At 37.2% G+C, this 27,208-nt stretch overlaps 1 protein-coding gene across 1 annotated transcript in view; it reads left to right on the top strand.

Moving 5' to 3' along the window:
• Window positions 1–27,208, top strand: part of FBN2 (fibrillin 2) — a 207,360-nt gene that overhangs the window by 9,587 nt on the left and 170,565 nt on the right. Inside the window, exon 5 of the mRNA XM_074360603.1 lies at window positions 5,296–5,391. Coding sequence (XP_074216704.1) covers window positions 5,296–5,391 — 96 coding nt within the window. The remainder of the gene's footprint in view (window positions 1–5,295; window positions 5,392–27,208) is intronic.

The following is a 27,208-nucleotide window of genomic DNA, read 5'->3' as shown; positions in this document are numbered from 1 at the left end:
CCTAGGAGAGCCAGTTTTATAAATTGTCCTTTTCTCAAATATGTTTAATTATTTAACACCACAGTGCAGAGCTATGAAATGAGCTTTTAAAAAATCATAAGTCACTGTGAAAGAGGGAGCTCTGACCCAGCACTGGTCTCATCTTCACTCACTGGGGAATATCCTGTACTAATCCAGGACCGACCTTTTAGCAAGGATGTAAGGATTGTGGCTCGTCCCTGGGGAATACTCTAGGTTAGCATTTCCCAAATTGTGGAACTCTTAGAGGATTCCTCATATTTTTAAGTATGCATGAGTAGAAGGACATGATGCTAAAGAAAGTTGAAACGTAAATGGTAACAAAGTCCCTTTTCACCCCGTTTGCATTTTATCAGATGCAGAGTCTAGGTTTGCTCCTAAACTTCAAGGCCTCCCTAAGTATTGTCCAACCATTTTAACATAGAAGGATCAAGTCTTAGGTGTGTGAGAGTAGCTTGTTTTAAACTGACTGTTTTATTTTTGTTGGTTTAAAAAACTTTTAAAAATTATTATAGACTATATACAAAATTTACCCTTTTAATTATCTTTAAGTGTATGTTCAGTGGCATTCACATTATTGTGCAACCACCACCCCCATCCCACATACAGAACTTTTTTTGTGTTGTAAAGCTGAAACTCTGTACCCATTAAACGCCAACTCCCCTCTTCTCCCTCACCCCAGCTCTTGGCAGCCACCATTCTACTTTCTGTCTCCATGAATTCGACAACTCTAGGTACTTCATATAAATGGAATCACATTGTATTTGTCCTTTTGTGACTGGCTTCTTTCACTAAGCATAATGTGTTCGTGGTTCACCCATGTTGTAACATGTGTCAGGATTTCCTTCCTTCTTAAGGCTGAATAATATTCCATTTTGTGTATATATCCTATTTTGCTTTTGTCTGTTCATCCGTTGATGGATACTTGAGGTGCTTCCACCTTTTGGTTATTGTGAATAATACTGCTGTGAACATGGGTGGACAAGTATTCACTCAAGTCCTGTTGGATATATACCCACAAGTGGAATTGCTGGATCATTTGGTACAATTCTATCTTACATTTTTTGAAGAACTTACATTGCTGTTCCCTATAGTGGCTGCCCCATCTTACATTTTACTGCTGGTGGGAGCCAGCAGTGCACAAGGGTTCTTTCTGATTACTCCACGTACTCACCAACGCCTGTTATTTCTTTCTTTTTTTTTTTTTTAATGATAACCATCTTAATGGATGTAAAGTGGTATCTCCTTGTGACTGTTGAAGTAATTTTTTTAAGATTGCCCTCTAGTTAGGATAATTGTAGTTTTCCATTTATAAGTGCCATAAAGTTTTCTTTTAAAATAATTTAAAATAAATAGGTAAGTTGATTTGAAGAAAAATATTCTGTTACGGTCAGGAGTTGGCTAAATTTTTCTGTAAAGGCCAGATAGTAAATATTTTAGACTTTGTGATTTGTATCAGTGCTCAACTCTGCCATGTGATAAGTGTTTGGATTAAGCTTGTATTAGACATAGAAGCTATGAAAAGAAGTCTGTACTAATGGAATGGTTGTGATGGATGAGAAAAAGAAAAAGCAGTGGTCCATAGTGACAACTAGAAGATTTGGGTTGAGCTCCAGGCTGAATGGTGATGCCATTTCCTGATATGGGAAAGACTGAGCAGAAGTGGGTTGGAATGGGGTCAGGTGGGACTAGGAACAGGGGATGTCAAGAGTTCTGTTTTGAATTTGTTAGATGAAGAAGTCTGTTAGGTTTCCTAGTGGACAGATCTTTGAACTCAGCTCTTAGGATAGAGGTCAGATAGAGGGATATGCATTTGGCAACATGTAGATTGAATTTTTATATGGTTAATATTTTAATCATAGGCCTGGATAATGATCCCTAGGAAGTTGGTGTAGGTAGAGGAGAGAAGTGGGCTGAGGCCAGAGCCCCGTGCAGCCCAGCATTCTGAGGTGGAGAAGAGGAAAGAGGAGCCAGCAAAGAACTGAAGAGTAGACAATGAGACAGGAGGAAAACTGGGAGAACGTGGTAATCTGGAAGAGGAAGGAAGAAGGTAGCGCCAACAGTAGAGATTTATATTGTCCTGGGTCAAAACAGTTGGCTTTTGTTTCTGTCCTCTTTTTAACATTTTAACCTAATTTAGCATTTGTTTTTATCTGATACGTTTGTGTAGACTAACTACAGATTTGACTTATGTTCAAGTGTTTGTACTTATGTGTATGATATAGGAGTCTGTCTAATAAAAACCTACACTTTTGTTATCTAGCACAGAGTAGGTGCTCAGTGAGTACTTATTAAATAAAAATATTCCAGTTTCTGCAGTCATGGTCAGTGTTCTGTTTCACAGGCTGGCCACCTTGAAACAGAGTTTGCTTCTCCTTTCTCCTTAGGTCATAGTAAGCACTTAAGAAACTAGCTCATATTTCCATCCATAGTTTTTTCTCCCCTGCCTTTGTCCCATACTAGGTGGAAGCATTTTTTACCCCCTCCCTGGGTGGTCAGTGTTCTTCCACGGTGGAAATTTAGGCATATACAAATTTCTTTCCAACTGCAGTTGAAAGATAAATTTCTGTTTCCGTTATGTTTTGTTACCAAAAATAATTACTTTATAAAATTAACTTCGATCATAACTCATTCAAAAGAAGGAAAATTACCTCTTTTTTTCTTCCTTTTGATCCACTTTTATCTGGATTGCCTGCTTCTCTTCTTTGGCTGTTGCTCTTCAGTGTAAACTTCGGATATTGTAGAGCGAGTCTTGTTTTCCATACGAATACTCTACAGCATAAAAAAGAAGAGGAATTAAGCTTTATAGAACACCTTTAATGTGTAGCCACTGTGCACGCTGTTTTTTACATCATTTTATATAGTCCTCAAACTCCTATGAAGTAGGGCTGTTAAGTCTACTTCACAGGCAGGGAACCTGAGATTCAGAAAGATGATGTGACTGAGATGTGCTGGGGGCGGCAGAACGCCTGTTCTGTACCCTGCATTGTTCTGCTTCCCAAAAAGGTGGGAAAAATGCTGTGAGATTTTGATACAGTGCAGGATTGTTTGAGAATCTGCAGTACATCAAATACTACAATAGGTGCTCGGGATACAAGACAAACTCTCTGGTCCCTCTCCCAGAAGAGCTCATTCTCACGTGAGGGCAGGAATAGAAGCAGACGTTGGGATCAGCGGGTCTCCTCCTGCTTGTTCACAGGAACCTTTAATACTTCTTTAAATTATTGAAGATCCCGAAGGTCTTTTGTTTAAATGGGTTATATCTGCTGGTATTTACTGTATTAAAAATTAAAATTGGGAAATTAAAAAAATTATTTCACTTGAAATAATGAAGACCCATCTTACATATTAATATAATCTTTTATGAATAATAATAATGTTTTCTAAACCAAAAAAATCTAGTGAGGAGGGGCATGGTTAGTCTAAGCTGTCTAGGTTAGCCTAGATTTCATCTGTACGGGCAAGCTCTTTCCAGGAGATGCTCAAGGCTTATCTAGCTCTCTTCTGTCTGGCATTTGGAAGCTCTGTTTTGGAAAATGCTGAGAGAACCCCTCCCTTCACCTCCCCAGGGACAGATCCTGAGTGTCAATCATGAATGCTTTCCCCACTCATGTCTTAAAGGCTAGCCTAAGTGTAATGAGAGAATATATCTGAGAAAGTGACTTTCATTTACATTTCTTACAGCTTGAGAGTATTTAAAGAAAATTTTTCTTGTTTTAATTAATTATATTAGATGAGTGTTACCCATTTGCAGTGTATCTTTAGCAATCAGAACGTTCCAATCCTGACAGTCGTTTCTGTGGAATTACACCCTACTGAGAGTTCTCTGACAGTTTTCTGTTTCTTCCACATTGCTGCCCACCTCCATCTTTCTCACGCTTCTCATGACCTCTATTCCTTCTCTTTTATCCTGTGTATTTCTCCTTCTAACTTACTGCCCAGCTCTTATTTGAAGGCAGTGGCAGGGATGAATTGGAAGTTCTATATAGAACTCAGCTTGGGACAAGTGAAGAAGCAGAAAGATGTAGTTCTTAGGGAGATGTACTTATGCAAATGTATAAGAAATCCTGCACTGGAGCAAAGCCTGACATAGACCAAGAATTTTAAGGCTACTGGTACACTGATGCTTTAAGATGAAGATGTTTCAAAGTATGCTTTTTGGTCTTGCTACCGTGAGCAGAACAGAGACCATTCTGTGTATTCTGGATGATGATAGGTAATCCAGTTGCATGTCCCTGGTAAGAAAATAGCAACTCTATTGCATCTTTACTCATCAGTGTATATTGAGCTTCCCACATATTGGAAGTGCACATAAATGCGACAGACGGTTCTGTTCAACAGGTGGGTGGGACACACGCTTTTCATGTCGTATTTTCTCTTGGAGTAGATGTGATTCTTGAATTCAGCTGTCCTCAGTATTTTTCACAGGAATACTTGTCAAGTAATCTGCAAAGTGACTTCTGAGGAGACTTTCTTATCGTGGGTCCTGGCTGTGAGCTGGGTGCCACCAAATGGAGGGCGGTGGGGACAGGGGTGCTGCTCAGGTTCCTTTCTGACTCTCTGACCCCCTCTGGGTCACCTGAGCTCCACATCCCGGTCTCCCTGGGGTCATCATTATTTAAAAGTTTTGCACTGTGAGCTAATTTTGTATGAAAGAACTTAACTGTGTTGAGACAGTGAGGTTTCCCCCTTTCTTTCCGTCTATAACCTGCATGTACTCTTGACACATTAGATACTTCTCTTGGTATTTTCTTGATGAATCAATAGTATTTTCCCCCATTTTTCATGTCGGTTTTGCCTTTTCCTTATTTCTTCCACCTTCTTTTTTTCTTTTGCCTTCCTTTTCTTTGATTTTTGCTTCTTTATTGCTGTATCTTCTTCATTTTTTCATGTCACATTTTGCCTTCTCTGCTCTCTGGAGTCTGCATCCTTTTTCATACACTTCCCCATATCTTAATCACCTCCTTACCTAAGAAATTAGATTATAGAGTTAATAGACCTGGATTCTATAGAGGATTCTAACTATATAAGCATTAGATCCAGACAATCCTTGTGATTCTGATTTTTAAAAAATCTTTTATCTGCTTAACCATGTGATTTACATGAACTGTGTGGGTTTTGATCTCAATATACACTTAAATATGTTCACTTAAATGCATAATGTGATCCGTAACTTGTGTTTTAGAGGTAAGAGCCATTACTGGCTATGTTTTCACACCACTGTGTGGTCCTTGGACGTTTACTGTGTCATGAGTGTCTTGCTGTGTTTGTGTGCAGCCGTCTGTGAAAACGGGTGTCAGAATGGTGGACGGTGTATCGGACCCAACCGCTGTGCTTGTGTCTATGGATTCACTGGCCCACAGTGTGAAAGAGGTAAGAAGGGAAAAGAAGTACGAGAATCTCCCTTTGGAGAAGTCTATTTTATTGTAAAAATGTGTAATTTTTTTATTACTCAACAAAAATTCTTCTGAATAGTATTTCATTCTTCTTTGATTATGTCTATAACTTGGATGGTTAGCTTTTGAGATAGAGCTAATAGCAGCTGAAGTGTTGCAGTTTTTTTCCACCAGAATGACCTCAGTTCAGGAGGCCAACTCTGGGGCTATGGCTCTGGAGTAATTTTGAGTGAGTGACTGATGGCAAATTCTAATAATGTGCTTAATTCAAATTGTAAATCAATGCTTGGAAGTACTGCCTCTGTTAAAAAAAATGTCAGGATATTCTTGGCTGCAAAACAAAGAAAAATCTGAAATTAATTGCCCTAACCGATAAAGAAAGACATTCCGTTGCATAACAAAAGGCCTAAGGTAAGAAGGCTTCAGGTAGAAAATGATCAAGGCTTTCATTCTGTTGTTCTGCTTCTCTTGGTCCTGCCCTCCTTTGTATGTCAGTTTTGCCCTACCCTGGGGTTCTTTTCGGCTGTGAAGTGTTTGCCAGCAGTAACTAAAGCAGTATGCTTTCTTGTTCACATCTACAGACAGAAAACCTTTCCTCTAACCATGAGCCAGTAATAGCCTTTAAAGATACTCCATATGCTGATTGGCTTAAGCTTTGAGTTTTTGAACCTGTCCGTGGTAAGAGGAATGGTATTAATGTGTTCCATGTAGATTTATCAGCACCCGTCTTTGAAGCAGAAGATGCTGTAAGTATCCCCAAAGTCTCATGGAAGGTAGAGTTCAGTATCAACCCAGTAAAGCTGTGGGGGGCAGAAGAAAAGGGGCGGGGGGAATGGATGCTGGGTAGACATTCAGCATTGTCCACTTTATCCATGTAAATGGTTGGTCAAGTCAATATGAAATCAATTTACCATAATTTGAATAGCAGTTAAACTCATGACCTGTAGACTGCTGAAAATCCCCAGTGTTGATGCAATAAGTGAACTGTTAATGTCCTGATAGCAAGTGGGTATATCAAAGAAGGTACTAAGCCTTATAAAATGTGATAAATAACTATTTAACAGTGAACCATAAGAGTAAAACAAGCTTAAACTAAAAGCAGTATTATATAATCATTCGTACATACATATATACTCAAGTTATTTTCTTAATTACATAGATACTCAAGTTTTCCAGGGCTTGCCATAGCATCTAAAGCTGTATAGTGCTTTCTTTGTTGCAAAAGTTTGAGTACGTGAAGCTGTGTCATTGAAATATTACGGATAAGTTGTGGTGATGGTTTATATATGTATAGAGGCTTTGAACTGCAAAGAAACCTTATGTTTTAAAAATTGTATTCATTACACTGACAAAAACTTAATCCTGCTATTCTGGTTAAATCTTGAGAAGAAACTGAGAAATTAGAATTATATGGTAAAGTTTGAAAAGTAAGATGTATGCAGCCTTTTAACATATGCTTGTATGTATATGTACATTAAGATATTTATATTATTCCTAAGGTAATTGAGATTTTTTGGGTCCGAAGTACATTCCACAAATGACAGAGTTTATACTTGCACTTAGGACAAATTTAAATGCCTTCACCAGATGCTTTTATTTCAGGAAGAAAAATTAATTATGAAATGTTAGCATAAAATGATAAGTTGTTGAGAATGGAATAAAACAAATTTCTTAGATGATGTTAAGTTTATTTAAACACCATAGAATGGAAAATAGTTAAATTACAATTCTCAAGCATAGTTATAATTGGTGGAGATGATGTTCATTTTTCTGGAGGTCATGTAAACTTTGCAGCATTTTCATCCTGAAGCAGACTTCAAGTTCAATTCCTAATTGGCAAAAGAACTGTGTAGTTTGGACTCTGAGGCTTCCAGGCATTACATCATTATTCTGCAACAGTTATTCATTCATTAGATTTGCTGGTCCTTACTAAATTTATGAGAATCCAGTAAAGGCTTACATATATTTTACATGTACAGTAGCATATTTTCAGAAAAATTAAAAAATTAATTAGTTAACTAATCGGCCTGAATGATTTTCTTAAAAACATGGGCTTGTTTCTTAAAAATCTTTTTCAGTACTAACCTTCAGATGAAAGTTCTAAAACTTCATTTCTTCCAAAGAAGGAGTTAGTAATTTCCACTCTTAGACTGCAAACGTGAACTTTAACGCTTTTTAAAGATTTATCTTCAGTTGAATTTTAAATGTATAGTAGCTAATCCCACTAAAAGTGGAGTTCCTAGTTTTTCTCGAGAAACATATTCCACATTGCTATAAAAGGAATTAACTTACTTACGTTGAGGTTAGTGAATAGGCTGATGGCCCCAGTTAACATTTAAGGTTTATACTGTCTTTTTCAATTACTAAGTTTCAAAATATATGTTCTTTGTTCTTCCTCCCCTAAAAAGACTTTTGTAAAATTAGGGATATTTTTCCTTCTTAATGTGGAACACATACAACTTCCCTTCAAACTGGGCTCTTGAGATCAGCTGTATGATAAACGTGGCTGCTTTTCCAGTTATCTGGGCTGCTGGCAGACTGGTTTCCGGGCTGGAGAGAGACTGAGTGGTCACTAATGGCTGGCATGGTCGTGGTATTTAACTTGAGCCTTAGTGCTAGTTAAGCTGAACCTTGTCGGAGTTCTCTTCTCATTCTTGCTGATATGTACAATGACCTTTTCTACTCTGCATAAAAAAAGAGTTCTTGTGGCCGCATGCTGATGGTAAAATGCAGACAGCTTAGCTGTGTCCAAGGCACATGAAGATACTCAATTCTTTTGCTTGTCTCTCCAAACAGATGGCATTTGAAAAAAGATAGATATTATACTTAATGTATACCTGAGAGAACATAGAAATGCAATCAGCATTACAGATCAAGACTTGGTGTTTTCTTTTTCCCTGACAATTATTATTTATCAGTAGAAACTTGGAGGGGGCAGGCAGGCAAGAAATGAATTTACCTGAGAGTTTTCTTTACTAAATGCAGTTATTAGTTAATTATAAATGTGGCCTGTCCAAAGACCCTGTTTCAACTTCTTTAACTGAAATGATTGTTGAAATGGTTCTTTGTAATTGATTTTTTCTTGAAGCCTATATAAGGACCATCTGTTAGAAATATATCCTAGACTCTTTTAAATTATGCATACATTTACTACTACATGTTGTTTTTTTATCGTATAAACATGACTTCCTTTTTAAAAAGTGTGTAAACCTGGTGAAATTTCAAATATCCTTATACTTCGTCACATTTCCTTTAAAATGTATTATCTTTCTGTAAATGGTACCTTAAAAAGGAGAATTGGAGATTTGCTTTCTAATCTGTTGACATTTTAAAGAAAAATTTCTTTTGTTAATCTGAATCTGCATCGGGAAAAAAGTGAGATCAAGTAGCAAACGTTAAAGTTTATAAAATCTAAACGTTCAAGCCTTTATGTAAAATGAGAAATGGGTGGATTTCCCTTCAGGGTAACTTTCATAAAATCATCCAGTCAGTGCATGAACTCAGTGTCTAAAAGTGTGTCAAGAAGGAGTCACTCAGCTGCCTCTTGAATACTTCCTGTCACAGGGCTCTCACTCACTCACCCCATCGTTAGACAGTGCTTCATTGTCAGGGTCCCGATTGTGCAAACTCTGCATTATTATGCTCCTGCCTCAGGAGGCATGTTAACAGGTGTACGGCGTATCTCTTGCTGTCTAATTCAGCGGGAACATGATGATGGTGACTTCTCTAAAAGGTGTAAATTGTAATTTACCACTCAGTTTTCTGTGATGGCACCTTTGAAATCTAATTATAAGTTCTTGAATTATTCTGTACATTTTTGTTCATCTACTCACATTTCAGTCGGTAAAGTGACAGGTATAGACCTCCTCAGACCTTTTCCAAACACTCTGAGACAAGAGTGGAAACAGGCAAATTAGGATTTTTCTGGAATTCTGGGAATTATGTAGACCAGACCCAGGTTTATTCAGAAATAATTGATACACTTATTAATCAATGTTAATTCTTTGGTCTTGGGATTTTTTATAAAGTATTCAGGGTCAGCCTACGAACATAGCAAATTAATAGTGTGACCAGGAATACAGGGTAATGTGGTGTGAGAACAAGCTGGAATTCTGCAGGATTCTGAACGTAGTGGATTTGACACTTCCAAGAAATGTATAGGCAGTAATTTATTGAAAAAATTCCTCCCATTGTAATGTTGTTATCTAAAAGTAACACGTGTTTATTATAAGATAATTAGAAAAATCAGACAAGGGAAAACAAGAAAGTGCAATTATTCATGGTTTCTCTCCAGTCAGAATTAATTACTTTTAACATTTGGATTAGACTTTGAGTCCTTCATTCTGCAACACATGCAATGCTTACAAAGAGTGGGATCTTTCCATTCTTACTGGAATCTACTGTAAGGATATTTCACGATCTGTAACATGAGACGTACTTACATGCTGCTTTTCCTTTTGGGTTATGAGCTACGTTAAATTATATTATGGATTGTAATAGTTCCACTGCATGTTGTAGTAATGAGGTGGGCCTCTTCATTCTGTACAAGCGTATGATGTTTTTAAGGTTATTTCCTCTGTCTCACAGATGAGGAAATTTTGCTCAAGTCAAGCTTATGAGGGTATTAGGACGGAGGAGGAGCTCAAACAATCTGATTCCAGACCATAAACGCAATTACAGTGAAGTTACTGTCTGCCATAATTATATTTCTTATTAGTTGACATTTAACATTTAAGGTCATTTCCAGGTTTTCTTTTCATTTTGTTAGTTTGTTTGTATTTTAGCAAAGCTGTGTTTAAAATCTATATAGATAAATTTATATCTTTGATTTTATTCTTAGGGTATATCCTAGAAATGTAACTGTTGAGTCATTGAATATGTGAACATTTAAACCTTTTTGTATGTTCTGTTCATTTCCCTCTAAAAGGCTTTTTATCATTTATCCCGTGGTATTGTGTTTTAAAAGTCTTCCTTATTCCCGTATCTCACAAATATCTATGGTTTTTTCCTAGTGCTATTGGAATTTTATTTTATTTTATTTTTTATTTTATTTTTTAACCACAAGTTAGAGTATATAGGAGGGTAACTAAAATAAATTTATTTATAAATATTTGCTTATTTGTCACATATCTGCTGAGGTTTTTTTAAGGATGAGGCTAAGTACTTGGAGCTCAAGTTACAAATACAAACAATGAATACTCCCTATTAATAAGAAGCGAACTACCTATTTAAAGACCAGAGCTAGCCCTCTACTTAAATACTAAAGTAAAATAAGGCACAGTAAATACTGTGATGGGAGTAGGAGCAAAATTAGGTGAGCGCTCAGACGTGCTTCCTGATGAAGGGAGAGTTACAGACGTCCCGGCAGTTAATCCAAATGAAAAAAGCAACTCATTAGAATGGGAAAACCCGTATTGGACTAATTCCTGTATTGATATTGTAAGATGTAGCATGATGGAATCTTATGCTGAACGATGTTATTTAAACTACAAAATTAATTGGAGTTAGCACCGTCACTGAACTGACGTTGTTTTATAGAAAGATGTCTCCCTTTGTCCTGCACTCAGAAGATTTAGTGAGAATGAATTATAAGGAACAGAGAGGGCACATCACCAACCGCAGCTGTCAGACTCACGCGCCCGCACGAGCACGCGCGCACACACACACAGACAGTTCTGCACTCCTGACGCCGTTAAGAACATTTTATAACCTTCCACAGTCTGAGCTAAACTTAGCCTTAAATGGGCATCCGAGAAATACCAGAAGATCTGTGGGAACTTTAATTTTTTGGCAGTAGCTCAGAAGACATCCTTATCTTAAATGCCATTAAGCACACAAGAGCAGGAAAATGAGAGGGAAAAAGCAGGCAGTGGAAAGTGGAAGGAAAAAGAATGAAGAATGATAGAAAAGGGAGAGATAAAACTAAAACTCAGAGTGGAGAGGCTGGGCTGTATGAAGGACGGCTCTAAGTTTGGGAGAAGATTGGTTCATTGATTGATCTGATCTGGGAGAGGCCCGGCGCTCCGCTTCTCACTCCTGCATTTAAGCCTCTGCTCTTTAGATCTGTGCAGTGAGATCGAGTGAGTTGGCAGCCTGTTAGACCCTGATGCTTTATTTATAAAACTCCTTTGAACTAAAGCAAGGAGTATTTTAATTTATTCCAGCTCTAAGTGCCCTTATTTACATATTTCTTTGGTTTTGGTTTATCTACTTAGAGGCAGGGAAACATGCAATACAAAATTAAAATATTCAAATATTTTATATTTGTGTAACTCCATAAATGTTTTCCTTTTGAAACATCAGGTCCAAAGACATTAAAAGTTTAACTGGTATGGAAACTGGGTGAAGCTCCCCCCCACACACATAAATTAAATATCATGAAATGTTACATGATTTAGCCAAAAGCAATAAATAATCAAATGTGCCTGTGTGGGGAGAGAGGGTTTATGTAATATCATTGTATATTTCAAAGATCTTAAATACTAAAAATTTCAAAATAATATGTCTCCAGGGGTTTCAAATAAAGGATCATGGACATGCAGTTACCCCGGGAAGATTAAAAGCGATACTGTGTTAAGCTCCTGACACTTAATAGGCAGAGTGCCCGGGATATGACAGACATCTACTGAGTGATATTTGTTGTATTTTAGGAACACAGGGAATAGCCAGAATCAAAACTTAAGTTAATTAAACTTATTAAGACCTGTATGACCTTGGAAATGTGATTGCCCTCTCTGATCTCTGTTCTGTATGTACAGCAGGTGTCTACTGTGTCAATCTTGAATTATTTTTGACACTTAATACGATACCTAGCTCTCAGTAAAGTGATAATTATTGATGTGAATCTCTTTTAACTGAACTCCCCAGTTATCAAAAAGATAGATATGGTGGCTAGCTATTGACGATGGAATATTCAAAAGTGGAATTTCAAATAAGGAATAAAAAGATTCTGTCAACTATTTAAGTCATAAAATTAAGTTTAATGCTGTTTTTATTGAGAATGTAAGGATTCAGAATAAATAGCATATTTTAGAATGGATCACATTTGTGGTGTGAGAATTAAATGAAAAATAAAGTGCCTAGCCAGTGTCTGGCACAGAGTAAGGGCTAAATAAATAATAAGCCATAATTGTGAAAAGACCAGATATGAAATGCTCTCTTAGACAAAATTATCTACATAAGGTCTTGTTCCAAGCATTTCACAGTGTAACTAATAAATATGTGGAGTTTATCTCACTCAGGTGCTTGCATATTGCCAAGTCTAGTAGGAATTGCTCAGAGGGTCTTCGTACAGTCCAGAGAATAGTTTCTCTGTGAAACTTTCCTTGACCACCACCTGCCTCCTTGCCTTACCTTACTTTTCATGCAAAAATCAGGCTGCTTACTTTCTCAGCTGTGAGCCTTTTAAGAGCAGAGATTTTTATCTTAAAATGCCTTTATGTTCCTGCTGCTCCATGCAGTGCAATATATAAAAGGCAGGCTGTATATTCATACATACACATATATATATACAGCAATTCCAAGTAGAAGAAATAGGGTTTTTAAAAGTGCGGACATAGTGAAGGTCCTTCGTTGTTTGTGGATGCTTATTCACAGTGAAAGGAAAGAGTAGAAGATGAGGCTGGAAAAATAGGCTTGGATCTTAATACACAAAGTCTGAAATGCCAAAGTCACAAAGTTGCCCTCTATTCAGGAAGGACTTCTAAACTTGAAAGGAGTTCTCTACAAAGGTTAATTTGGAGTGGAGAGTGGAGAGGCTGAAGGCAGAGACACCATTCAGAACAACTCACTACATGTCAGGTAGATAATAGCAATGAATCTATTACGTTTGCATAATTTTTTTCAGTCAGAGTATAATTTATCTATGCATAAGTTAGAGTAGTATCAGTAGTAACTGAAATGGAAAATTATGTAATATTGGGGATTATGATAAGTGTTTTAGAGGAATTAATACTTAACAACAACCCAAAGGTACCATTTTTTTAATGTAATACTGCAAATGAGAAAACTGAGACACAATCAGATAAAGCAGTTTGCTCAAATTCACTCACCTAATAAATGGAGAAAGTAGCATTTGAACACAGTGGTATTATAACCTCAGAACTCACTTATCCACAACTCTATTTTGAGTGAAACACAAAATTGCAAAAGTATTACATTTCTTCTCTTTAGAAATACATTGTGCATTGTTCAGCATAAGAATGATAACCAGGTACATTCCAATTGAATGAAAGAGATGGCCTGCTATGTTTATATTCTTTTGTTATCTGGCCTAGGGTAATCTTTCTGGTATATGAATTTCTGATTATACCCCTAAATGTATATACCCAGAGTTTCTTTATGTATATGATCTTCTAAAATATTAATTCAGAACTCATAATGCTGAAAACAAATCTAAGACTTCTGTTTCCAGCCAAGAGGGACTAACAAGAACCAGATTAAACTTCCTGCCTAAGAAGAACTGAAAAACAGAATAAAATAAGTGAAACAGTGGTCTTCAAGATATTGGACATCAAGTAACAAGAGAAAGTAATCCTTGAAAGAAGTACTCTGCTAGATTTTCCAAGCTTCCTGCTTGAGACAGTTTTTCCAGGCTCTACTGTAGGCAAAGAGAACCCAGGCATAGCCTGACAGGATCTTTAAATTGAGAAAATTGAGGTGAGATTCTGGGGAGGCCAAGATGGCTAGAGTTCTCAGGACAGAATACTGGAGAGGACAGAGCTGTATGCAGGAAACTCTAGAGATCTACAGAGGTCTTCTCTCAGCTTTCCAGCAGAATACTGATCAGCACATGCATGTGAGGAATCTACCAGAGTCTAGAGAAGGAGTCACTTAAAAAGATTAGAAGGTACAGCACTCAGAGTACACACAAGTCCAGAAATACTACCTTCCCCTCAAACCAGAACGGAGACCCACACAATCTGTGGGACAGTGGTCAGAGCACTCAGAAGTGCCCTGCTTCAGTGGTGGGGAATAACCAGCCATAGACTAAATGCTGCTCTGGTCCTTATGAATAAATCTTGAAAGCAACATCCAGAAGGATCCAAGAAAAAAATTCAACAATATTAAAATAATACAAAAGTACTAAACACTCAATAAAATAAAACCCACAATATAGGGCATCAAATGAAATATTATTGATCAAAAATTTCCTACAAGTAAGTAGGAGAGTACGGTTACAGTGAGAAATATTAGTAAATCAAAATTCACTCAGAACCTATACAAGATGTTACAATTAGCAGACTAGAAGATTAAAAGTTATTATAAGAGTATTACATATACCCATAAAGCTAGAGGAAAGAGTCAAAATGTTAAGTAGGATATGGAATCCAAATTTAACTTTTTGAGATGAAAACTGCAATGTCCCTACGTGAGGATTATTCTGGATGGGATTAATGGCTGGATAGATATTGTAGATGAAAAGATTATAGTGAACTTGAAGCCATAACAGTAGAAATTAGTCAAAGTAAAATATAGAGAAAAAAGGCTAAAAATTACAAGAAAGCATCCGTGAGCTTTGTGACAACTTCTGGTGAATTGCGTACCTGTAATTGGAATTATCAAGGGAACAGAAGGAAAAATATATTTGAAGAAATAATGGTCATAAATTTTACAAATTTGATGAATGCTATAAGCTGACAGAATGAAGAAGATAAAAGAACCCTAAACAAAAGAAACTGGAAGAAATTATATCAAGGGACATCATAATCAAATTGCTCCAAACTAGGCACACAGAGGAAATCTTAAAAGCACCCAGAGGGGAAAAAAAGACATGTTTTATACAGAAGAAAAAAAGATAAAGATGACAACAAATTTCTTGTTACAAGCAGTGCAAGCGAAAAGACAATGGAACAGCCTATTTAAAGTACTAAAATAAAAATTAAAAACCCACCTAGAATTCAATATCCAGGAAAATGTCTTTCAGAAACAAAGGCAAATTAAAGCCTTTTCAAGCATATAAAAGATGAAAAAATTCGTTACCAGCACATCTGCTCTGCAAGAAGTGTCGCGGGCAGCCCCTCAGGCAGAAGAAAAGCGATGCCAGATGCAAATGTAGATCCACACAGGGGATGAAGAGCATCAGAAAGGTAACTGTGGGTAAATATTTAAGTTTTTCTCTTAGTTTTTAAATCTCTTTAAGAAGCAATCGGCTGCTGAAACGAAAAACAGTTACAGTGTTCTGTGGAGTTTATAGCAGATGTGGTAGTAGAATATATTAAAACAATGAAGCGAAGGCTGGGAGAGTCATATACTGTTAAGTAGTGTAATATGGCTTGAAGATAGACTTTTATAAGTTAAAGGTGTGTGCTCTAAATCCTCAAGCAGACTACTAAAAGTATAGTTATAGCTAAGAAGCCAACAAAAGATGGTAAAATGGAATAATAAAAAATAAAAGAAGGCAGTAAAAGAGGATTAAGAAGACAAATAATAAATGGACAATTGGAAAACAATAGAGAATGATAAGAATTCAATGTAGCCGTATCAATAATTATTTGAATATAAATAGTCTCAATACTCCAATTAAAAGGCAGAGATTCTTAGGATAAAAAAGCAATTTCCAGTTACATGCTGCCTATTCGAAACCTATTTTAAATAAAAGATACTGATAGAAAGAGTAGGAAACATGAAAGAGTAGGAAAAGAAATACCTGGCTAATACTAATCAAAAGAAAGCTGAAGTGGCTAAATTAATACCAGACAAAGAAGACTTCAGAGCCAAGACGAGTATCAAGCATAGAGAACGTCATTTCAGAATAAGTCAGTTAATCAAGAGGATATATCAATTCTAAACATTCACATACCTCATAACATAGCTTCAAAATACATGAAGTATAAACTGATAGACCTGCAAGGAAGACTTGACGAGTCCACAGTTATAGTTGAAAATTTCAGTACCCCTTTCTCAATAATTGATAAGTAGATAGAAAATCAGTAAGGGCATAGAAGACTCAAACAATACTGTCTATGGGCTTGACCTGTTTGACGTTTATAGGATGCTCTACCATACAGCAGCAGAAAATACACATTGTTCTGAAGTGCACGTGGAACATAAACCAAGTTTCAGTAAGTTTAAAAGGATTCAAGTTATGCAAAGAGTCTTCTCCAAAGTCTGCAATGGAATTAAATCAGAAAGCAACAACAGAAAGATCTCTGAAAAATATTCAAACGTTTAGAAACTGTGTGACTCATTTCTGATATCCATGGTTCAAATAAGATATCAAGAAGGAAGTAAGAAAGCATTTTGAACTGAATGAAAGTGAAAACACAGTATATCAAAATTTGTAGGATGCCACAAATATCTACACATAAGTAGAGAGAAAGTTATAGCTAAAGTTCTTTATTAAAAGAAGAGAAGTCTCAAATTAGTGACCTCAGCTTCTTCTCTAAAGAACTGGAAGAAAAAGAACAAATTAAACCAACGATAAGCAGGAGAAAAGAAATAATGAAGTTCAGAGTAGAAATAAATGACGTAGGAAACAGAAAAAGTGGAAAAATCATTGAAACCCAAAGTCGGTTCTTGAAAAGATCAGTAGAATTGATAAACCTCTATCCACACTGTTAAGGAAAAAGCAAAGACATAATTGATCAATACCAAGAATAGGAGAAGTAACATCACTACAGATTTTATGGATAATAAGTGAATAATGAGGGAATACCATGAACAACTTTAAGCTAATAAAAATGAAGTAGACAATTTCTTGAAAGATGTAAATCAGCAAAGTTCACTCAAAAAGAAATAAGTAACATGGATTGCCCTATATCAATTAAAGAAATTGTACGTGTAGTTAAAAACCTTCTTACAAAGAAAAATCCTTAGATAACTTCATTGGTAAATGCTACCAAACATTTAGAAAAGGAATAGGAGTTTAGGCTTTCCAACTCATTCCATGGGGTCAAATTACCTTGATACCAAAATCAGGAAAGGCATTTCAAGAAAAGAAAATAACATGCAAATATGTTTCATGATGCAGAATTTCTCAACTTGATTTTAGCAAAGAGCACCAACAACGTATTGAAAGAGTATATATACAAACAAATTGGGGTTTATCCCAGGATATTTATCCCAGAATAAAAAAAAAGTCAATGTAACATACCCTATTAACAAATTTTTTAAAATCATATGATTATCCAAATAGATGAAGAAAAAATATTTAGCAAAATCCAGAATCCGTTCCTGAAACTGTGTGCAAACTAACGAGCAAAACAGAACTTCCTCAGTGTGGTAACAGGGCATTTCCAAAAAACCTATAGCTAACATCACACTTAATGATGAAAAGCTGAATTCTTTCTCCGTAATATCAGTAACGAAGGAAGGATAGTGACTCTCACCACATTGTACTGTTTGGCTCTAGCGAGGTCAGTAACATAATAAAAGAAAGGAAAGACATACAGATTGCAAAGGGAGAAGTAAAACTTGTTTTGTTCACAGATGGTATCATTGTCCTGAGTAAGTTTATTAGGGTTGCAGGACACGAGATCAGCGTACAAATGTCAGTTGTATTTCTGTATTTAGCAGACATCAGTTGAAAAATCTAAATTAAAAAGTTATTGTTTACAGTACCATAAATAGCATGAAATACTTAGGGATAATTTTGACAAAAGATGTACAAGGCCTGTGTACTGAAAACTATAAAACCTTGCTGAGCAAAATTAATGAAGACATAAATTGGAAAAATATAATATGTACTTAGATTGAAAGACTCAGTATTGTTGGATGCCTCTTCTCCCCAAATTAGTTGGTAGACTTAACACAATCATGATGAAAATCGCAGAATTTTGAAGAAATTGAGAAACCGATTCTAAAATTCATAAGAAAATACGAAGGACCTGGAGTAACTAAAACAGACTTGGAGAGGTACGGTTAGGCGGGGCTTCACTTCTTTCCCCTTCATATTTTTATAGATACAGCCAGTTGTTTTCTGGCATTGAATGTGCTCTGAAGAAGTCTAAATCTAACCTGATTTCCCCTCCTTTCTAAGATTACTTGCTGTTCCTTTCCAGACACATGAACAATTTTTACTCTGTAATTATGTGTATCACTTGTTCTATACAAGTTTTAGTGACAATGATGTGATCATCTTATCTGGAATGTTAAGGCCAATTCTTCTGTTACATCTTTGGATAGTTTTTATGCATCATTTGTTAGGTTCTTTATTTCACATATGTTGACTTTTTTTTTTTTAGATGTTTGATCTGTTATCTGCTCTTTAAGTCCTTTGATGACAATAATTCTTTTTAAATTGTGTCTGTTCTGTTTTGCCTTTTCCAATTAATGTAAGGGTTTTATAATTAGGGGAGGTGTTTTCATTTTATCTTCAATTTGTTTCTTTTGCTTAGAAGTTTTCCTTTTATTTGATGCTTTTGTTTTACTAACTAGGCTTTGCTGAGCCCTTTTATTACTGAATTCACCTTTTTATGTCATTCTTAACAGATACTTTTGTCGTGCAAAGAATTCATGCATAATTATCTTCTGTTCCCTTGATGATTCTTTTTTCTTGTAATATTAGGAATATTCTTGTTTTCTTGATCTGCTTTGCGTTTTAAGAAAAAAATTAATTATAGTGTATTAGGTAGTTCCTGTCCCATTTCTTTTTGGCTTCTGCTTGCTTAAAAGCAACTCTCTCCAGAGCTTCTATTTGCACTAACTTGGTAAAAGTGAGTTTTCCTTTTCTCCCTTCTGCAATTACCTAGGAGCTGTCTTCCTGTCATTGCTCCTGTTTGAGAGCCAGGAATTCAAGTACTTTACGTTCTGAGCCCAGAAGAGGTGAGGAAGATGTCAGCTGGGATCTGGGCAGCTCTGATTAAGGGACCTGTGCTCTGCACTTCCTCAGGGCATTCTTTGCACGGCATGTGCCAGGATCACTCTCCGTGGTCACGGGAGTGTTCTCTTTTCAAAGAGAATGTCCTTGAAATTTGAATGATTTCTCCCATTTCGGCTGCTGTCCCCTGGTGCGCCTTTGCTTTCAGAGAATCCTGCTCGGTGCTGGCTTCACCCATTGGCCCCACCATTTCTCCAGTTGTCGTCCCTCCTCCCCATTGTGGTCATAAGGGGCTTCAGTCCAGCTTCCTGCTCCCTGAGAATCTTTTTTCCTTATGGTCCCTGGGTCTCCTCTTCTGTTGAATACTGGGGATAATTGACCCTGTGTGGTAAGGATCATCCTGTCTTCACTGTCTGGTTTCCTCCCATCTGGTAGAGATCACAATAGCTGGTCCTCTCTGTTTTTCTGCTTTCTGATGAGGTACTATGTTGGTAGGTAAGGACTTGTACTCCTCCAGACTTCGCCTGACTTCTCCATAAGCTGAACTCACACTCAGCTCTCCAGTGAGACTCCTTAGGATGTTGATGAACCATTCTCATTCCCTGTATTATTTTGGGAAACAGTCTTCTATTTCATTCCTTGGCTGCCATTTTCAAATGCTGTGGTGGGAGTTTGGGCCTGTTTCCTACTTTAGGTGGTGGGAGTGAATTTATTTTTTTATTAGCTTTTACCTTTTTTTGGTTGCTGTTTATATTAGCTGTGGGAAAGAGAAATCCCATGATACGGTTTCAGTCTCCTGTGTGTTCCAGGAAGTTGATACTACATTTAAAATTTTTTGACCTGAACTCAATCCAGAGTCACTCAGAAACCCAGGTATAGGGGTTTCTGATAGAAGATGATACGATTTGTGACACTGCAGTTGACATTTACAAGTTAGACTGTGGTGGCTTCTTAAGGACACACTACTGAACCAAGAACTACTGGTTCTGTGGGCGCCTCGTCTGTGGGTTAAAGACTGTTTGCCATGACCATACTTAGTGTCAGGGTTTAATGCATGCGAAATTCCTTCACATGGACAAAGCTGAATGTTTGTGAATGTCTTCAGCTGATTCAGAAATAGCATACAAGGCACGTTCCAAATTTTGAAGGTGACTGTTTTCAGTCTTAAAAAGAAAAGAAAGAAAGAAGTGCTGAATGTCAGAGAGAGATTTTAGTTAGAGTTTGACAGACTAACTGTGTTCTTAAGCAAGTCAGCTCCTAAGTAATTTCTCGTTTGAAAAGTGAGGATACTGGGCTAGATCACTGTTTACCTATCTTTGTTGGTCATAAGAATCACCTGGTTTTTTTGGTCCAAAGTATTGATTCCTTTGTCTATACCTTGGAGACTCAAATTTAGTGCTCCGCATTCAGTGACTTTCAGTGATAGTTGCATATTATCATTTCTAGGGAGCTTTTTAAAATCCTGACATTCAGGCTTCATCTCAGATCAATTACGTAAGACTCTCTGGAGCAGTGGGACCCACACCCAAGCAGCAGAATTTATTTCTTAAAGTCCTCAAAGTAATTCCACTGTAAAGTGAAGTTTGTGGAACACTGGTCTAGCATGAGGTTGTCACAAAATACCTCAGAATATTTTTACAATTAGATGTCTGATAAATTGTTAATTAAAATATCTTCAAATTTTATCAGCAATTCAGTTTTTGCATTTAGAGCCCCAAATGAAGCCACTCTGAATAAAATTTACTACTGGGTTATTTTGAACAGATTTGTAATGTCTTAAAATTATTAAAATAGGCTTTTCCATTCTCTGATGTGCCAAAATCGGATTTGAAGAGTCAACTTTATCTTAATGTTTTTTCCATATCACAAATTTTTAAATCCCAGTGACCTCAGTAAGAAGCACATACTCCCTGCAGGGGGCAAGATTGAGCCAACAATGTTTATAATGGCTTCAAATCTTGGTTTGGTTACTATGTGGTAAACTAAGAAATAATCCCAGTATACTCTAAAAATCATAAGTAGAAAATGAAAAGCGTTATCTAGTTTTTTTTAAAGGAAAATCTCACTTGTTTGAAGTAACCTTATGACATCATATCTTGCTTAAACCCTGTAGCTTATTCAATGATTACAGTACAGTTTTGTAGATTCTAGTGAGATTACAGTAGTGTAGATAATAGTGAGATATACAAAGAGATACAACATTCCTTACTCTTCATATTTCTTTTCCTTTGTACTTCCTCTTTTTAGAATAACGACTGGCATTTCTTAACTATTCATTTCTTACTACACTATCATGAATCTCCTATTGCTTATGACTCTGCAAAACTGAGTAAGTATAGTTTATTTCCCTGCATCGGAGTGAGAGCCAAGGAACTCGATCTCTTTCTTGTGATTGTTTCAGGAATGATTTGTGAAGAAGGTGGTATCTGAAAAGCTGTTTGGTAAACAGACAGTTTGGAGGGTTTGGCTGGGGCTGGGGAATTCCGCGCTGCCTTTTTCAGGCACACGCACTTGAGCCGGAACCAGACGAGATGAAAGATCAGCTGAGCAGGTAATGGCAAAGGAGACGAGACGGTGAGGAAGGTGCCTTGGGGAATCCCAGTTAAACGCACACCTCTGTGTGAGACGTTTGAAGGGGTTTTGCTTTCCTTTTAAGTGTGATCAGGAGTTTGGGATTTTGCAGACACGCTGGCCAGATCCTCCGGTGGTTTTATGGTTCCTGTGGAGCCAAGCAGGAACCACTTCGGTTATCCTCAGATTGGTGTGGCTTTGCGGGGTGACCTCGTCCTGGAATCCCAGAAGGGGGCAAATGTGCTCTGCCCTCGGCAGTCCCATTAATGTCTCCAACACACTCTCGCCACTCTGGGCTTCTCCCTCCATCTGATGGTCCTCCTCAGGACAAAGGGTCAGCCTTTACTTTTGCTTTAAAATCTTCCTAACAGGACTCTTAGGTCTTATCCTCTTCCTTTGGGTGCTAGCTCCATGGCCAACTTGGTGCCGGGTGAATGCTGGAAAGGGAGAGATTGCTCGAAGAATAAGGGGTTCTGAATTGTGAGTTAATTCACAACGTATACTCCGATATCTGTATATTCAAAAGTTGCTGCAAATGCCTGATAAATATTTTCTGTTATTTAATTGCTAGAATTATGAAGCAAATCCATCCAGCCATTCAATTAAAAGCTATTAGGATAGTCTGTGTTACTGAAGTGTCACTTTGCAAGGGATCTTGAAATATAGCTCTCATCCTATTTGCTCCCCAAAGAAACAATGATGAACTAGATCTCTCTTTCTCTGAACACTGTACTGAAGAAATTTGTAATAGTAAGTGTAGAATTCTGGATTGCTGTACTGTGAATTACTCTGCCTAGGGGATGCAGTGGCCGTGTCCCGTACTCAGTGGCTCTGGGTGCTTCAGGCCATCTTGCTGCCTGACAGAATGACACTAAAGCAAAGCCTTAAACACAGAAGTTACTTCACAAGTAAGCACAGTAGTTCCTGACTCAGGGCATTTCTGAGAAGTTTAGAGTGAACTATCGGACCCTCTACTTTATTCCGCATTCATTTTGTATTAGATTTATGGTGATTACCAAACCAAATCTAGGAAATTCCACTCACAGTTCATAACTGTCCAAGAAAATCTGGCCCACAAATCTCTGAGGATCTGGAATTTTGTGAGTGTGCTCATCTGTAACACACACACATTATCATATGTTACGTTTTCGTGCCTGGTGTTTGGTGTCCTAGGTGCCGACATCAGGCTGATAATCAGCATAAGTCGAAGCAAAGAACCTTCCCTACTTTACGCTCATTTGTTGAAGACATTTAGGAAAGGGCATCCCAAAATGTCTTAAAATAATTGTATAATTTGTTCTTTTTTTTCTCCTTTCTTTTATGAGATTATCTTTTTACTTATTTACATCATTTTTAATTTTAATGATGCTTTGTAGTTTTGAGAGTATAAATTTTATACTTCTTTTGTTAAATTTTTTTCAGTTTATTCCTGAGTTTTACTTTTTGATGCTATTGTAAGTGGAATTGTTTTCTTAGCATCACTTTTTAACTGTTTGTTGCTAGTGTACAGAAATACAATTGATTTTTGTGTAATGATCTTGTATCCTGCAACCTTGCAGAACGTATTCATCAGTTCTACCATTTTTTATGGATAATTTAGGATTTTATATATGCATAAGATCTTGTCATCTGCAAGTGGAGATAGTTTTACTTCTTTCTTTCTAATAGACATGCCTTTTGTTTCCTTTTCTTCCTTGGTTGCCCCAGCTAGAACCTCCACTACAGTGTTGAATAGAAATGGCAAGAACGGACACCTTCGTCTTATTCCTGTTGTTAAAGAATAAGAAAGAAGCCAGTCTTTCACCCTTAAGTATGATGTAGCTGTGAGTTCTTTTGTAGACTGCCTGCTACAGGTTACCTTCTGTCATAAAGGGTTGAGGAAGTTCCCTTTCATTCCTGCCTTCTGAAGTGTGTTGTCATGAGTGTAGACCAAACAAAGACACGCTTATTCAAGAAGACCTATTAAATCTAGGCAAGAAAAGCAAGGGTCTGTGTCACTCGGACTGCAACTTGCTTCCTCCTTCCCCGTCTGTCAGCGCAGTGTAATGGAAGCCCCAGTCCAGGCAGGCATGGCGAGTAACATGGGGCTCCCTCTGCCCCTCAGTTCTCAGTCAAGAGCTAATGATGTCTCCCCAGAAGGGACAGCTGCCAGTATTTACAATGTATATAGCAATGTATGTACATGGTAGATACTATATAATAAATGCAATGGGAAAATAAGAAAGGGGGACTGGCTCTCATGAAGTACTGCAATGGGAAATGCAGGCAGAGAGAGAATGAGGTCCAAAGCGGTGAAAAGGAAGGGCATGTTTGCGAAAAGGAGATTGGTGCACCATAGCTGGAGTGGGGTGTAGTTTGGGGATGGGAGGTTGAGGAATTTATCAGTTATGAAGGGAAAAAGGTAATAATAATGATAATAAAAACAGCTAACAATTTTTGAGCAGTCAGTGGTTTTCAGGCACTGGGTGAACACTTGACACGCATCATGTCATTAAGACTTCACAGCTCTGCTAACGAGTAGTACCCTCACTTACGATCTAAGATTCAGAAGCGTTAATGGTGTGCAGTCATACGTGAAGGGCTTTCCATGTTAAGTTAAGAAATGTGGGCTTTATACTAACAGAAAGCCAGCGAAAATATTTTGTTAGTTTGATACATCAGAAAAATGTAACTTAGAAAGGTGTAGAAGAACGTAAACTCTGAAGGTTCCATGATACTGAAAGAAGGATGGCTGCTGAAATGGTCTAGGGAATAGAAAGGGACTTGACGTGAGGCTTTGGGGTTGTACTGTAGAGGAGGGCATGCAGTCCAGGGACATTTACAAGGCAGAAGGGGCGAGACCTGGTGACACATCTAGGGGTGGGGCGAGAAGCGTCAAGAGTTACTGTAAGGGCTTTAGCTTGGATGACTGTGAATGCTGACGCCCTTACCTGACCTGATGAACACAGAGAGCGTCCAGCAGATCCAGGGTAAGACCTGTCATACCCGCGATGCCCATTAGACAGACAACTTGCCCAGTAAACGATAGCAAGTACGGTCTGATTTCAGAAGAATCGGTGAAAACTAACGCCTCGAGCTAGAGTAAGATTGCTGGGAGGAAGAAACTAGCCCAAGAAAAGAACCAGAGAGGCGGTAACAATGTTTAGTGGATAAAGCTGCTTTCTTTAAAACGTGGCCAGAGAGGAAGACAGTTTGATAAATTAGAAGATAAAATACTATATAAATTTCTGTACGTGGAAAGAATGCCCAGGGAGGAAACAGCAACATGAAGAGCTCTGTTCCTCTGGCCCCTGGCATTACTTTTTAACAACCATAACTGTTAAAAGTATTTTCCTAAATAACCATTTTAAGTCTCTGAGTAGTTCTGAGTTTGACAAAATGAGATGGAGGGAAAATGTTAACTGTCGTTTAGGCATGAATCTTAATACCTCTAACTGACGTTAAGAGAGGAGAAACTTCATTCAAATTATGAAGTAATAATTGTAGGGAATTGAATTGGTCAGTCATAGGTCAGAATAAAGAAGTGATTATGGTGTTTATTAGAAGGGATTGTGACAAAGAGACAACGGCTCAAAAAGGTGTTTGTAGAAAACAGCACGAATTCTCACAATAGAATTTAATTAGACTCATCTTGGGTCAGGTTGAGGAAAAAAATGCCCATCATTCAGAAATTTCTTTTACCTTTAAAATTGGTGGAAAATTTCCTTTGTTCATCAAGGTGGGCTTTTTCTTGGTTTGTTAATTGTTGTTGCATTCCCCCCTGTGTGTTTAACATTAGAAAATTACCCTCTTCAGATGCCAAACGATTTTGGAAGAAATGACTTAAGTGCTGTTAAAGAGTAAGGAGATTGTCTATGAAATAAATACCAGTGTTGTGCCAAAGCCATCAGGCTTGTGGCTTGTGCTGGGCCCTGGTAGCCTTGTGACGTGTATCTCCAGCAGTCTTCACTTGCTCCAGTTCCTGTGTGGACAGAATGTGATTATTCCCTAAGCTCTATTACCGCCCGATCTTGCAAGGAAACATGCCAACAGTGCATTTGCCAATAATTTGCTTTTGTTCTCAGTGAGTTGCAGAATCTCAAGGTCTGTCCCTGTCTGGAGTACAGTTTTCAGTATCCTAAGAACACTTGATTGAATTGCAGAAAAATCAAGTGTCTTATCAGGAAAATTCCAAGTATATTTTAGAAAGTGAATGGCTTGCTCTCCTTTTTAAAGGTTGTTCAAACTTGTAAAAGTATTTTAAAATTATTTTAAAATTAATACAGACTGTATGTCCCTTTTCTTAATTGTAACTGAAAAATAGGCCTTTTTTTTTTTGAAAATTTATTTCCTCCTTTTCTTAACTCAAAATTTATAACATGAGTTTCTCTCTATTTACCTCATGTTACCATTTTTTTTTTTTTTTGAATGTAGGGTGCTATCCTCATCAGTTAAACACTTGAAGAAATTACATACAGTGAAGGTTTTTCTGAGTATTCGGTCAAATCACAATTACGGAAATAGATCAGCACACACTTGGGAGCACTCTGTACTTGGAAGGGGAAATGGCATTCCAAGGTTCCTGCATCACTAGTGGTTAGGGAACTGATGCATAACCTGTTTGCTTTGCATAGAAGCCACTAATCAGTAAAGTAGAAAAATTGCTATTTATTGCTCATATACTTGTCACTGCTAATAGAAACTAGTATATCTGGATATAAATGGGTGAACTTAGAAATGACTTGTGTCCTCTGGGTACATAAATCCACGTGATTGCACATGCGTCACTGTGTGTTCTTGGTGTATCCATGTGGGCAATAGCATTGACAACTCCACTTCCCAGGACATAAACTACCCTCAAGTATGAGGCAGTAAACTCTGGCTTTTCAGTTTCTATTTAAGAGAATAAGTTGTGGAATTTTAAGAAATGGATTGAAGATTTTTATTATTCTCTTACTTGGTTTCCTTTTACATTTGCTGTGGTTTCCATGATTCATCCCGTCCGTGTTGGTTTTGTCTTCAGTGGAAATGCCAGTGAAAAGTTCTCATGACCAATGCTGCTTTCTTTTTCACAAGCCTCTTCCTAACCATCAGTACAGTTAACATACATTGAAATATGACATTGGTTAGTTTTCTTTTTAAAACTTGATTTAGGTATGGCTCTAATCTCAAATTTTCAACATAATAAATATTACATTTTTATATGATTTATTTTTCTATATATAAACATAATGCACGCTTATCATACAATGCTTGGGCAATGCTGCCCATTAACAGAAAATTATGGAAGTCTTGTATAAATAAGGATAAGATAAACAGCTATTTTTTAATGAGCACCTACTATGTGGTAAGGCTCTTTCTATGAATTATTTTTTACTAAATTAGCATCAGGAAGTTAGTAAATGGTGGCACTGAGATTTGAACCCAGGTCTTGTCCGAGTCTAACGTGTACTCTTTCTGCTATACTGCTATTCTATACTGTATT

This window comes from Camelus bactrianus, chromosome 3 (assembly GCF_048773025.1).
Source record: "Camelus bactrianus isolate YW-2024 breed Bactrian camel chromosome 3, ASM4877302v1, whole genome shotgun sequence".
In the NCBI taxonomy this organism is placed as follows: domain Eukaryota; kingdom Metazoa; phylum Chordata; class Mammalia; order Artiodactyla; family Camelidae; genus Camelus; species Camelus bactrianus.
This window is presented reverse-complemented; position numbering and strand designations above follow the sequence as displayed.